The sequence below is a fragment of the Clupea harengus genome, chromosome 22, assembly GCF_900700415.2.
Source record: "Clupea harengus chromosome 22, Ch_v2.0.2, whole genome shotgun sequence".
Lineage (NCBI taxonomy): Eukaryota > Metazoa > Chordata > Actinopteri > Clupeiformes > Clupeidae > Clupea > Clupea harengus.
Window position 1 is genome coordinate 22,713,116 of NC_045173.1, and position 12,206 is coordinate 22,725,321.

The 12,206-nt window shown below is 41.7% G+C and overlaps 1 protein-coding gene across 1 annotated transcript; it reads right to left on the reverse strand.

Annotated features, from left to right (window-relative positions):
• Positions 1-4,764: 4,764 nt before the first annotated feature.
• On the reverse strand, positions 4,765-11,158 carry gk5 (glycerol kinase 5). Its single transcript, XM_012826340.2, has 16 exons — positions 10,549-11,158; positions 10,303-10,396; positions 10,142-10,217; positions 9,836-9,929; positions 9,516-9,647; positions 9,185-9,260; positions 8,739-8,800; positions 8,346-8,419; positions 8,170-8,230; positions 7,916-8,042; positions 7,207-7,311; positions 6,959-7,053; positions 6,547-6,650; positions 6,356-6,415; positions 6,103-6,236; positions 4,765-5,822 (listed from the first exon to the last, which is right to left on the reverse strand). Exons 1-16 carry the CDS (start codon positions 10,672-10,674, stop codon positions 5,662-5,664), a joined length of 1,581 nt encoding a protein of 526 aa, XP_012681794.1. The 5' UTR covers positions 10,675-11,158; the 3' UTR covers positions 4,765-5,661.
• Between the last annotated feature and the right edge of the window lie 1,048 nt (positions 11,159-12,206).

Sequence of the window (12,206 nt, forward strand, 5' to 3'; positions counted from 1 at the left end):
TTTTGAATTAATTCATAATCGAGTTATATTGACCATATTCTAAAGTGTATAGCATTTGGTCATTATAAGATAAGATAAGATAAGATAAACCTTTATCAATCCCCGTAGGGAAATTCAGGTGTAATAGCAGCAAGGACAGTTACACGTAAGAGTCTAATAAAATAGATAAATAAAAATAAATTATAAAAAAAAAGTACACTGAGCAGCTGGCCCTAGATATTAGATGAAAGTTATTATGTGGGGGGTCAGTCCTCGGTTGTAGAGCCTGATGGTTACTGGCACAAAGGACTGGCCAAGGCGCTTTGTGGTGTTCTGAGGAGGGATGAGTCTGTGGCTGAACGTGCTCCCCATCTGTGCTCGCTCGCCATAGAGGGGATGGGAGGGGTTCTCCAGGACAGCGTCCAGCTTACTCCTCCTCCTCCTCTCCTCCACAACCGTCCCAGATTGTCCAGTTCAGTTCCAACCACGGAGCCAGTTTATTGTACAGTCCAGTTTATTGTTCATGTGTACTCCCAGGAACTTGTAGGTGTCCACCGCCTCCACCTCCTCCCCTCGGATGGTGATAGGAGTCGGGGCCTCTTCTTACTCTGTCGGTAGTCCACCACCAGCTCCTTGGTCTTTCTGATGTTGAGCTGGAGGTGATTGTTGTCACACCACCCTACAAAGCTACCAGAGCGCTGTATTCCGCCTCGTTGTCATCCGTGATGCAGCTGACGGTGGAGGAGTCATCGGAAATCTTCTGTAGGTGGCACGTACTCGAGTTGAAGCAGAAATCGGAGGTGTAGGGGGTGAACAGGAAAGGTGACAGCACGGTTCCTTGAGGGGCACCGGTGCTGCTCACAAGCACATCCGACAGGCTGCCCTGCAGTCTCACGTACTGTGGTCTGCCAGTGAGGTAGTCCGTGATCCAGGCCCCCAGGCCATGGTCCACCTGCATCACTGAGAGCTTCTCAGCTAGAGCTAGCCGGGGTGGCTGGATGGTGTTGAAGGCGCTGGAGAAGTCAAAGAACATGACTCTCACGGTGCGGCGCGGCGCGGCCTCTCCTGGTGTGTGTAGGCTCTGTGGAGCATGTAGATGATTGCATCATCCACACCAATGTTTGCCTGATATGCAAACTGCAAGGGGGTCCAGGGAATCATTCACCAGGGGCTTGAGGTGCTGCAGGACCAGTCTCTCAAAGCTCTTCATGACGTGTGACGTCAGAGCAACTGGCCTGTAGTCATTGAGGGCATAGACATATATACATATGTATATATGTCTATGATTGAGGGTACTGGGGCGTGCCTTCCTGGGCACCGGGACAATGCAAGAGGTCTTCTAGAGTTGGGGCACCTTCTCCGGCCTCTGGGAGAGGTTAAAGAGGTGCTGGGACGCTGCTGCCAGCTGGTGTTGTCTGGTCCTCTGGCCTTGTTTATGTTAATCCTATAATTATGTTATGCAAGCAAAACGACATCTGTGTAACACTAAATATGCCAATTTCCCACAAACACATTTGTTCTAATCTATATCTGCCATCATGTTCACTACACTACACTCCTGTTGCCTTCCATCATTGTTTTGATCTGGAAAGAAAAACAAGATTTGGCTCAAATTAGATCTTTATAATAATCACACCCATGGCTGTTTTGCAAGACATAACATATGCATAACATTGCTACAAATAATGTTCATCACCACCCATTTACATTTACATTTACATTTAGTCATTTAGCAGACGCTTTTATCCAAAGCGACTTACATATGTGCGACTTACAATGTATACACATTTTACATTTACACTGATGGCACACTGCACATCAGGAGCAATTAGGGGTTCAGTGTCTTGCTCAAGGACGCTTCGACAGGGAATCGAACTAGCAACCTTCTGATTACTAAACGACTTCTCTACCACATATTATGTAAACTAATTGTACAGGTATACACTGCCTACATATTGCATTACCTGAATTTGGAGATCCACTTTTTAAGCCAAAACCTTTTACAGACATTTGGATGCCAGGCAATAACTATAACAACATATTGCTCGTTTTAATGTTGTTTTAATTTAATGTTCTATTCAATGTCGCTGTCATAACCTCCCTGACTCTTCGAACCCACTGATTTTTGGTCTGGAACTGTTCCATTGGGTTCCAGTAAGGTTAGGTGCATATCTGTTAGGTGCAAATTCACCCTAGTTACCTCAGGACTCCGGAGCTGCATATAAGTATATTTATTAGACAAACAACAATTGCAATCGGGCTCACTCCCAGCACAAGGCTGAAAGTGAAGCAATGATAAACACATCGCACAAGGTTTATATAGACAGAAGTTGAGCGTTCAGCAGGGAAAACCACGTGGTGGATTTCTGACGCTTGAGGCAAGGATGGAAGTTTTGCAAGGTCGGAAGAAGCACAGTTCGAACCTTCTTATCACCTCTGGTCTAAACATGCTCTTGTACATATGCAGACTAAGTGGCACCTAATATTCTAAGTTACACACACGCAGAAACACAGAAAAGCCATGTTTCTGCTTTCATAAGCACATGATTCATACATTCTTAAGTAATTAACAGTGTTTGCAAATTATCTCCATCAATATCTAACAAGTGTCCGTCTAAATAATAGTTACTACGCTAAACATTTTAAAAAGAAAGCTAAAAGCACATCTCTTCACCTTAGCCTTTAACTAGCTACAACGACATAATGTGATATTAAGGGGATAGATAAACTATTTTCTGTCTTATGTTATGCAATTTATGTATTCTATCCTTGCACTCCATCCGTGTCTATCTTTATGTTTTTATGTTATTTATCTTTGTTTTTATTTATGTCTATGCACTTTATCCCAGTTTGTATGTTGATGTTTCATGTGTTACAGTATGTCTATTCCATGTCTATTTTTATGTGGATCACTGTGCATGTCATTTCTCTCCAAGCAATTTCTTTGCTGTTAAGCACTTTGAGCTGCATTGTTTTGTATGAAAGGTGATAGATAGATAGATAGATGGATACTTTATTAATCCCGAGGGAAATCTAGGTAAATTAGGTAGGTGCTATACAAATAAAGTGTATTATTACTTCAGCTATGCCATGGATTTTTTGCCTGATAGTGCAGAACTGCAAAGAAGGATATAAACAAAACTAATTCAAACCCTGGAGGGAGATAAGCTGTAACATTCATCTTCAGTAAATGGTGTTACAACTCACTGCCCATCTTTTTAACCCTTCAAAAGTAGCCATTTTTTCCCCCCATATGCAAATTTGGAATGAAAGCATACTCGCTGTCATCACATGAGCCACTCTCTAATGATTGCTGATTGGGCACAATTTTAGGGTTTTTAAACTTAATTATCAGTAACACCTCAAAATCCTAAAACCATTTAAACCTTTACTGCTGTATGATACCAAAATTACCAATTCAATTATGGAATGGGACAGGCAAATGATGTATTTACATTCATAACACTGACACACAGCCTGGTACATATGCCATTACTTGCTGGTTCTCTGCAGTGACAGTGAGATGTTGCAAAGACTTTGCCATCCATGCAATGCAATCATTTTCCCCAATTTGACCAAAAATAAATACATTCTACTAACCCCAATTGAGCCTGCCAAGGGTACCTCAAACTTTGGTTGACATTCATAGGTTAACAAATAAACTGCATGAAACCATATATCAGCTAACTGGTTTGCAGAACAAGGAAAAAATATTCGACTCCCAGTCGGACAATTTATCAGTTGTGGGCTGACATGATAGATCCTCTGTCCAAGAGGGCTGCTATTTAATACAATCCTTACTGAGTTTGATATAATTAAAAGTCATGTAAGTATGTGTGTATATACATAGTTGTGTAATTTAATTGTGTTATGTAATTATATCTTTATGATCCACACAATATGACTGACCAATTCCCCAGAACTCACACATAAGCACAAATGTAATATTGACTGCCTTTGGAAAAAAACATAGCAAAGAACAGCTAATGACTTAAATGGAAACTTCACCGCAAAATATGAGAAAAAAAAGTATATGGAGCAAATGTTACTTTGTTGTTCAGCAATTTTCAAGAGAGCAGTGACATTTATTATTCCAAAAGTGCATTGTAATACAGTTGTACATTTCAAAATTGACAATACAGTATCACAGTTAATAGAGTTCGCAGTTAAAGATGCCTTCCGTGAAGCGGTTTCCCGAAAGTTTGTTGATATTTGCGCTCAACGGCAAATCACATTACACCGCTCCTTTCTGTGCTCCAGCATCATTGTGTTGATTGGCTGGAACTGTTTATAGCTCAGTTTGGGCCTCTACGTTTGTTTTCCATTTACAGAACTAGGACTGTGCAAGAACACCAGAGTTTTCTTTAACCGTAAACACTGAATAAACAGCTAGAGGACTGAGTAGCAATTTGTTGAATTTGACAAAAAGTGAATGGGAGTAGAATCACGGACTGTACCTTTAATGCAACCAAAAGGCCTCTGGAGGCTCAGTACATTACTTACTTTAGCAAAGTCCCTGGTAGACTATTATTTTTTTCTACGGCAATAAAAAAAGTGCATAATCATTACAAGGCAATAATGTGGCGAAAATTAAACCACTTTAGTATTTTAGTACTTTACTAACCAACTTAGTACTTTACTAACCAAATTACTATTCATGTTTTATCTTCTAGTTTACCGAGAACTGTTTGACAGGTCACTTGGCCTAAACTACTGAGTTCTTGTTACAAGGCAATGCATGTAGCATTTTTTCACAACAAAATACATTAGCCGTGATTTACTGGGCTTTGATATCCAAACTCTAATAGAACAGAATAATGTAATGGAAAACCCACCTTTGCTTGCAAGCACACGGCCCCACAGCCCCATTACTTTGTCAGGAGAGCTGCCTGATACATAAGGCATGGATGTGGTAACATCTCATTTACTTCAATGTCATACTGTGACGATATACTCCAGATTTTCCATGAGCCAATGACAGAAATAAGAGGAGTTGTTTAGGCTTAACACAAACTCTACAGTCAGCGCATCGGTTTGTGGCAACACTGTGGAATGGGAATTAAAAATGTAAAGTTGCCAAAACTATCTGCATTTATACTTAAGATTAAGAAGCACTCATGTAAACAATACTCACAATAGAACCTGATCACATACCCAACAAATTACAAAAGGCACTTTTGTTACAAAAATATGCTAAATAAAATCAAGATGCCTCAATTGGCCATCTTGCCATCATGTCATTAGTATGGCTTTTAAATTCCATTATTCATTCTAAAGAAAAAAAATGTGGCAAATTGCTGTAGGTTGGAGAGTGTAAAAGGTATGGGACAATAAGTGACCCGTGTTTAGGCACTCGAGGTGACGTCATCTGAAGGGGTCACGTGGGATTAAAATGAAAGACAGTCTCCTCTATGGCAAAGCCATTACACTTATGTTGACAGTCATTATTATGATGCAGCAGATTCAGTTTACTAAGGCTCTCAGGATAATCTGCTATACAGGATTATGACCAGGTGTACTACATGAGGGTTATACCTAAATGGTGTAGGGCAATTGGTGGCCCACAGGAGAAGTGGACATGTTCCTTCACGACCCAGTTTATAGAGATGCACAAAGGCAAAAGGTGCAGAACTCTGAGGCTCTGGGGTATGAAGTCAGTACTGCTCTGAATCCATGACATCATCAGGACTTGCTGTACCAGTGCATAGAGCGCTGCAGTGCCCTCTCCCAGCTCTGGAGGATGGGCTTGTAGTGGCTGGCAACTCCCTGTAGCGCATTCTGGGGCAGGAAGAGATGGTCTGTAGAGAGCAGCATCTTTAGCTCCTCCTGACTGTTCCAGAAGCCTGCAGAGTCAAGTCAGAATGCCATGCTAACGGTGGTAAAGTAGGAGACTAATTTCATATCACACTGGGTCAGTAGCACACCAGACATCAATTATTCAATATGTCTGAATGCCATTAAGTGACAACAACAGCATGGGTGTATAAAGCATTGGTTTTACAGTGAATACTGTCATTAATAGCTTATACATGAAAGAGGTGGCCATGGTGCTCAGGACATGGATGCCTCATACTTATACTTGTTTGTTTGTTTGTTTGTTGTTTTTGTTTGTTATTCCCATACCTACTCCCAGTCCTGCCATAAAAGCTGCACCCAAAGCAGACATGTCGAAATGACTGGGTCTTGCGATCTTGAGTCCCAAAAGGTCAGCGGTCAGTTGCATGACAAAGTCATTGGTACAGACCCCACCATCCGCCCTGTTCCCACATAAACAAGAAACTTGGATAACCTCACAAACACGCATGCAACACAGGTGACTGACCACAGGGTTAACGGGTTCAAATAGAGGACACTCCCCTCACTCAGAGGAACATACCTTATTTTGGAAATAGGAATGTGTGTTTCTCTTCGCATAATATCATAGAGCTGCTTGTTCCTATGAAGGTAGAAATACATTGGTGCATGCTGGCATGTGTCAATTGCAAATACATTCTTCTAGGAAATGAGAGTGAGTGTGGACCAAACATCTATGTCAAGAGTCACCAGGGCAGGACACTTTACACTCACCTGAATGCCACGGATTCTAAAATGGCTCTCACCAGGTGGTGTTTAGTGGTGGAAGGCTTGAGGCCCATGAAGGATGCACAAGCCCTTGGGTCATTAAGAGGAGCCTTGTGTACAAACACACACACACACACACACACACACACACACACACACACACACACACACACACACACACACACACACACTGTAAATACACCAATATGAGGCCTTCATTTGTTGATGTTATGGTTTCATTAAGACGACATATAGAGACAAAACAAATAGAACACACACAACTGAAACCCGTGACTTACAAAACAAAAGCTGGGACACAGAAGTCATCAGTAGATGCAAAAGAAAGAAAAGACAAAATTATCACAGTGATACCTTGGCAACTCAACAGAGTCCAAACGCTGTAAAACCAATAGCATACCTGCAAACCACTGAAGGAGGGGACAAAACACACTCCATCAGAGTCCTTTACGCTGTTGGCCATTTCCTCTGTCTCACACACATCAGTGAACAACTCTGGTAAAGAAAGAGAGACATATTTAGACCCGTGGACCATGCTTAAATAAACGTTAGTACAGTACACAGCGCTAACAATATCCAGACTGAGTGTTGGTAAAAATCCTGTTTCCTCTGAGGCAGTGTCTGGTCTGAGGCAGTGTCTGGTCTTACCCAGCTCTTGTGCCCATTTGATGGCGGTGCCTGTGTCTGCAGCATTGCCCTCTGCCAGATACACTACATTGTGTCCGATCTTCCAGCCAACCAGAGGATAGAGGCCTGTTAAAGAGAAGAGTTGGGTAGATAGAAACAATAGCTCAAAATGATCAAGTATTTAAAAGGTACCGTCTGTGATTTTGGCAGAAGTCATCACTAAAAACTCAACCAATCAAATACACCCCTTCCCTCAGTGTTTCTTCCGAAGTCCCTCCAACTTCATGCACATGTTGCCTGCACTAGGACATGAATATTTTATTTATACTATATTTTACCAAAAAATGTATACAAATCTCAGCGTTACACAATCTACAAAAGCTACAAAACATGCGAGTCAAAGTAAAAGACGGTTTTGGGGCTCTTCTTAACCACAGCCTGAGTCTGTTGACACTTTAAGGGGGGTCTAAGAGACACAAGTGTTTTTACATACAACACAGCAACAGCAGACTATTCATTTTTCACAATTTCAACAATTTTTTACCAGGTGAAGATGCACTGTGGCTGCACATAAAAAAACCACACATAGTATGGGCACATATAATGGGTGTCAAAATGCAGTTGTTGAGTTTGAGAAACTGCTACCAAACTACTGAGTTGAGAGGTATTTCGGTAATCACGTTTCAGATTTCCTCAACATTATTTTTCATTCAGTCTAGTTATGTCTTACCAGCGATGGAGGTGTGTGGTTTGGCCCCAGTGTTGATGTCCATGAAAGTCCCTGTTCCCATGGTGATTTTCACGTCACCTACGTCAAAGCAGCATTCACCAAACATGGCCGCCTGCTGATCTGCCATCTGTTGGACAGAGAGTGCACAAGTCCTCATGGTTGTGGCAGTCACACATACTCAGAGCGCGGGCGCGCGGACAGGAAGAGGAAACATTAAGCCAAACAACAGAACTAGAACATTCTCGTGAACTTACAACTGACATGATTGGTATGGCAACCCCAAAGATGGAGGGGTCAGAAGAACCAAAGTTGTGGCTGGAAGGGAAATGAAGTTATGGTATGGTAGGTAAGGGAAGCAAGGTTAGCCTCAAACAGGGGCAGACATGAAGAGAAGTGCAGTGTAGCACCTGTGCAGTTTGGTGATGCTCACCTAGTATTCTGCACTTTGGGGAGGATGGAGAGAGGCAGAGAGAGGAGTGAGCACAGGACACTGCTCCAACACATCTGAAAGGTGCGCGCACACACACACACACACACACACACACACACACAATGAGATAATGCTTGCTCAATACTATTATGTGCACTTTACAATATAAAAACATTTTTAAATCATAAAAAGTATACAATCCTGCACAGTAAGGCAACTGACATGGTTTAGCAATATTACCAGCACATTATAATACAACATCAAAGACCCTGTTAGCTGTGATTGCACTGCATTGCTCCACACAGTATTTACTGAGTACAAGCATTCATTTTTCTGGACATTTTACACACTATCTTTGCACTGGTACTATGAACAGCATCAAAGGTGACTTACCTGGTATGAATCAAAAATTCCAGTTGTGCTTGCATTCGAGTAATCAGTTGCATGAACTGACCCTGTAATGGAAAGCAGAACATTCCTAAAAATCCTGTTTAAAGTACACAAGTCTGTGTATTACTTTAGCTCACTGGACAAAATGGTGTCACAGATCAAAATGGATTTTCTGCATAGCACAATTACTGGTGATTAGGCCACTTGACTAATGCTCTGAAGAGTGGGCTTAAGAACCTGTTGTGTTTTATGCAGAAGTTATGCAAAATGACAACAGAGAGAGATTCTGCAGCTTCTGATTCATTATACCCTCCCAACCACCATGCACACACACAGTGACCTTTCCTATTGGAAATCGTTGCCAGTGCCCCTGTGAGGAGTAGTATATTGTGTATAGAGAATAAATAGAGGAAGGGGAGATCAGAAGGAGAGCTTTGGTTGTCCCTTGCCTTTTGTCAGTTTGTAGAGCAGCCAAGTGTCGATGGTTCCAAAGCAGCAATTATTTCCATCCACAGCTTTACTCAACTGTGGTACATATGGAAAACGTATGAGACAATGGAGATCAGTCAGAGATCATGAATCTATTTTGCTATATGTTAATAAATCCAGTGTAACGAGGTCGTTTTAAATACGGGAAGAGATGAATGAATAAACAAGACTTCCAAAAGGTTCTTTCTGAACACATTTAGACCCATTAAGACAAAGTTGTATTGATCTCTTGACTTCCATGCCCTCTCCTGTCTATCCAGAGCAGCAGGTCATGCCTGCTAGCTCCCTTACCTCTGGGCAATTGCACAACATCCAAGCCAAACGCAGAGAGACGTGTTGGGTAGAGAACACCACGAGGCTGGCTGCCAGGAATCTATTCTGTCTGGTGAGGAGGTGCAACACTTTCATCGCCCCATGGACAAACTGTCAGCACAGACAGAAAGACGTAGTCATCTTCTCGAGGATCAAGATATTAATTTGCAATTACAACACATATTCATGCCTTCCACAATACATTATTTCACTGAGCTGCAGGTGTGCAAGTATATGTTGCAAACTAGATTAAAGAATCAAGAGAGATGTTATGAGAGTTATGAGAGATCCAGTCTCACCTTCATTGTGCAAGATTGGTTCCATGATTTAACTAGTTCAGCCGCTCTCAAGTCTTGCCAACTGATGAAGTTGTGAAACACACGTCCGGTTAACCTGTGGACATTAAATGTGGTCATAAGCACATTGTGTGACACTTTCATCAAATGCATCTATGAGCACTGGAATATATTGAGGATGCACATTTCATAAGCACGCCTTCTTTAGTCAACAAAAGTGTTTACAACATGACCATGCCATCGCTTTCACTATGCTCTACAAGGTGAGTTAGCACCCTTTAAACAGCTCCTTACACAGACACAACTCACCTGTCCCATGTGGTGAAGGTAGCCCTCTGTGTTGAGATTCCTATTGCTTCCATTTGCCGCATCTGAAAGCCTGAATCTGAAAAGGGAAAGGAGAAATCCTTAGACTCCTGCAACAATGCCCCTCGCTACACAAAGTAATTTAAAACCGAGAAAACACAAACCCTGTACTGCGCCTTTCACCACGGTGACAAAGCTCTGCCAAAGCTCCTCTGGGTCCATTTCCACTCGTCCTGGCTCAGGATACAACAGAGACACCTGTTAGGAACACAAACATCTGTAAATGTGCATGAAGTATATCTGTACGATAAAAAAAATTATATTTACTGACCCTAACAAATCACGGCGTTTACAATGTAATGACACCTTATTGACGCAACCTTTTAATAACGTTAGCTTAAGTTATTTACCTTAGTGGTGCATGTTCCTCTAATCTTCGCTTCTTTGTCATAGACATGGCACCTGATTGAAGTTGTTCCAATGTCCACGGATAGAATAAACCTTTCCTTTCTGTGGCCATTTCTGTGTGTCCCCATGATTTTGCAGCGTAACCCAGACTGATCTAACTGAACATCTGTGGTGAAACTTATTTGCTCCGACTCGAACTCACTGGGTCAAGTATTGCAGAAACGCAGACATTGCCCTACTAAGGTCAGTTAGCTTCAACTTTGGCCAGAAGACCTTTGATATGAATTTATACAACCCATGCGGAGCATTGGCAGGAGTTCAGCAGCTGGTATTCAAAGTGTCCACTCCATGCGTATGCTAACAGATAACCTGGTTACGATAGACTGGTGGATCAGAGGTGGACCCTGAAAGATAAAAACTGTTGCATTTCCAGCTCATACCACCTGTTGACGTCCTTTCCCGCACTGCTTCCAAAAGTAATTTGTAATCATCCAGTCAACCATCAAAACATAAAGTCTGAATTCGAAACCGAAATCCCAAGTAGATTCCAATTCTTGGAGGTCACTTCAGTGCACCACAAAACGAAGGCGACGTCATATATCAGTCGATAAGTGGGAGTGCCCAAACACAAATTTCTTAAAGAGACAGTGCTCCAAGAAATAGTGACGCGGGAACCGATGAACTAAACAAACAAATACAATACATAAAACGATCGTATGTGTTTGGCTACCAGGTAAAATGCTCCATAATAGACCCATTAAAAAACACCTCCCTTCAAATTTAAGAACAGAACAAGTCATCTCCAATGTCCCACCCAGTGGCGGCTCCTGAAAAAATTCTCAGGGGGGGCAATTTTTTTTTATAATGATTAAGGCGACCCATTCAGTAGGTAAATTAAGCAAGACAATTGTATCAATTTGGTGTTAGCTCATACAGCAATACCTTTGTGTCCACTAGAAAGCAACACACAGCAGAAAGATGCCCCCTCTAGCTACATAGAGTAGCTTACAGGTGGAAAGCTATGGAAGAAAGTTGGATCCAGGAGCCTTCATAAGCAAGAATTGTGGGGCTCCACAATACTTTATCCCACTTATTCATTATTCACATTACTCAAATGTTGTATGATGTAAAATAGCTTAACAGGACACGATATGTCCAGTAACAACATAAATAAGGGGGCAACATATAAATCATAGCCAACTATATTTATTGATTGATCTTGAAAGTATTGGCTTACAAAAGCAAAATAAGTCATCACATAGAAAATAACAGTGTTAGTGCAAGTAGCGAACATTCACATTGTGAAACCTATGAAAAGTGACAGTGGTATAGAAATACAGAGCGCGTTCACAGCCTGCTAGCCACGATTTTCTTTTGTACTAATTCTTGGTGTCGGATTTCCCCTAATAGGTTCTATTTGTTTTGTGCGTCAATGTATCTTCATTAGTACGCTGACTGAAAAGAGTTTCTTTCAAAGAGCGAATCGAGTTGTTACACTGAACGTTAACCATCTTGACAGAATGTGACTTGATCAGAGCCCTATGACATCCTTTACGACATACGCAGTTACGTATGACGAAAGCACGGTGGGGCGAGCCCTCCCCGTAGACATAAAGATTGCATTGAGAGCCCCGTTTTGTGAGAAAAAAAAATGATTTAA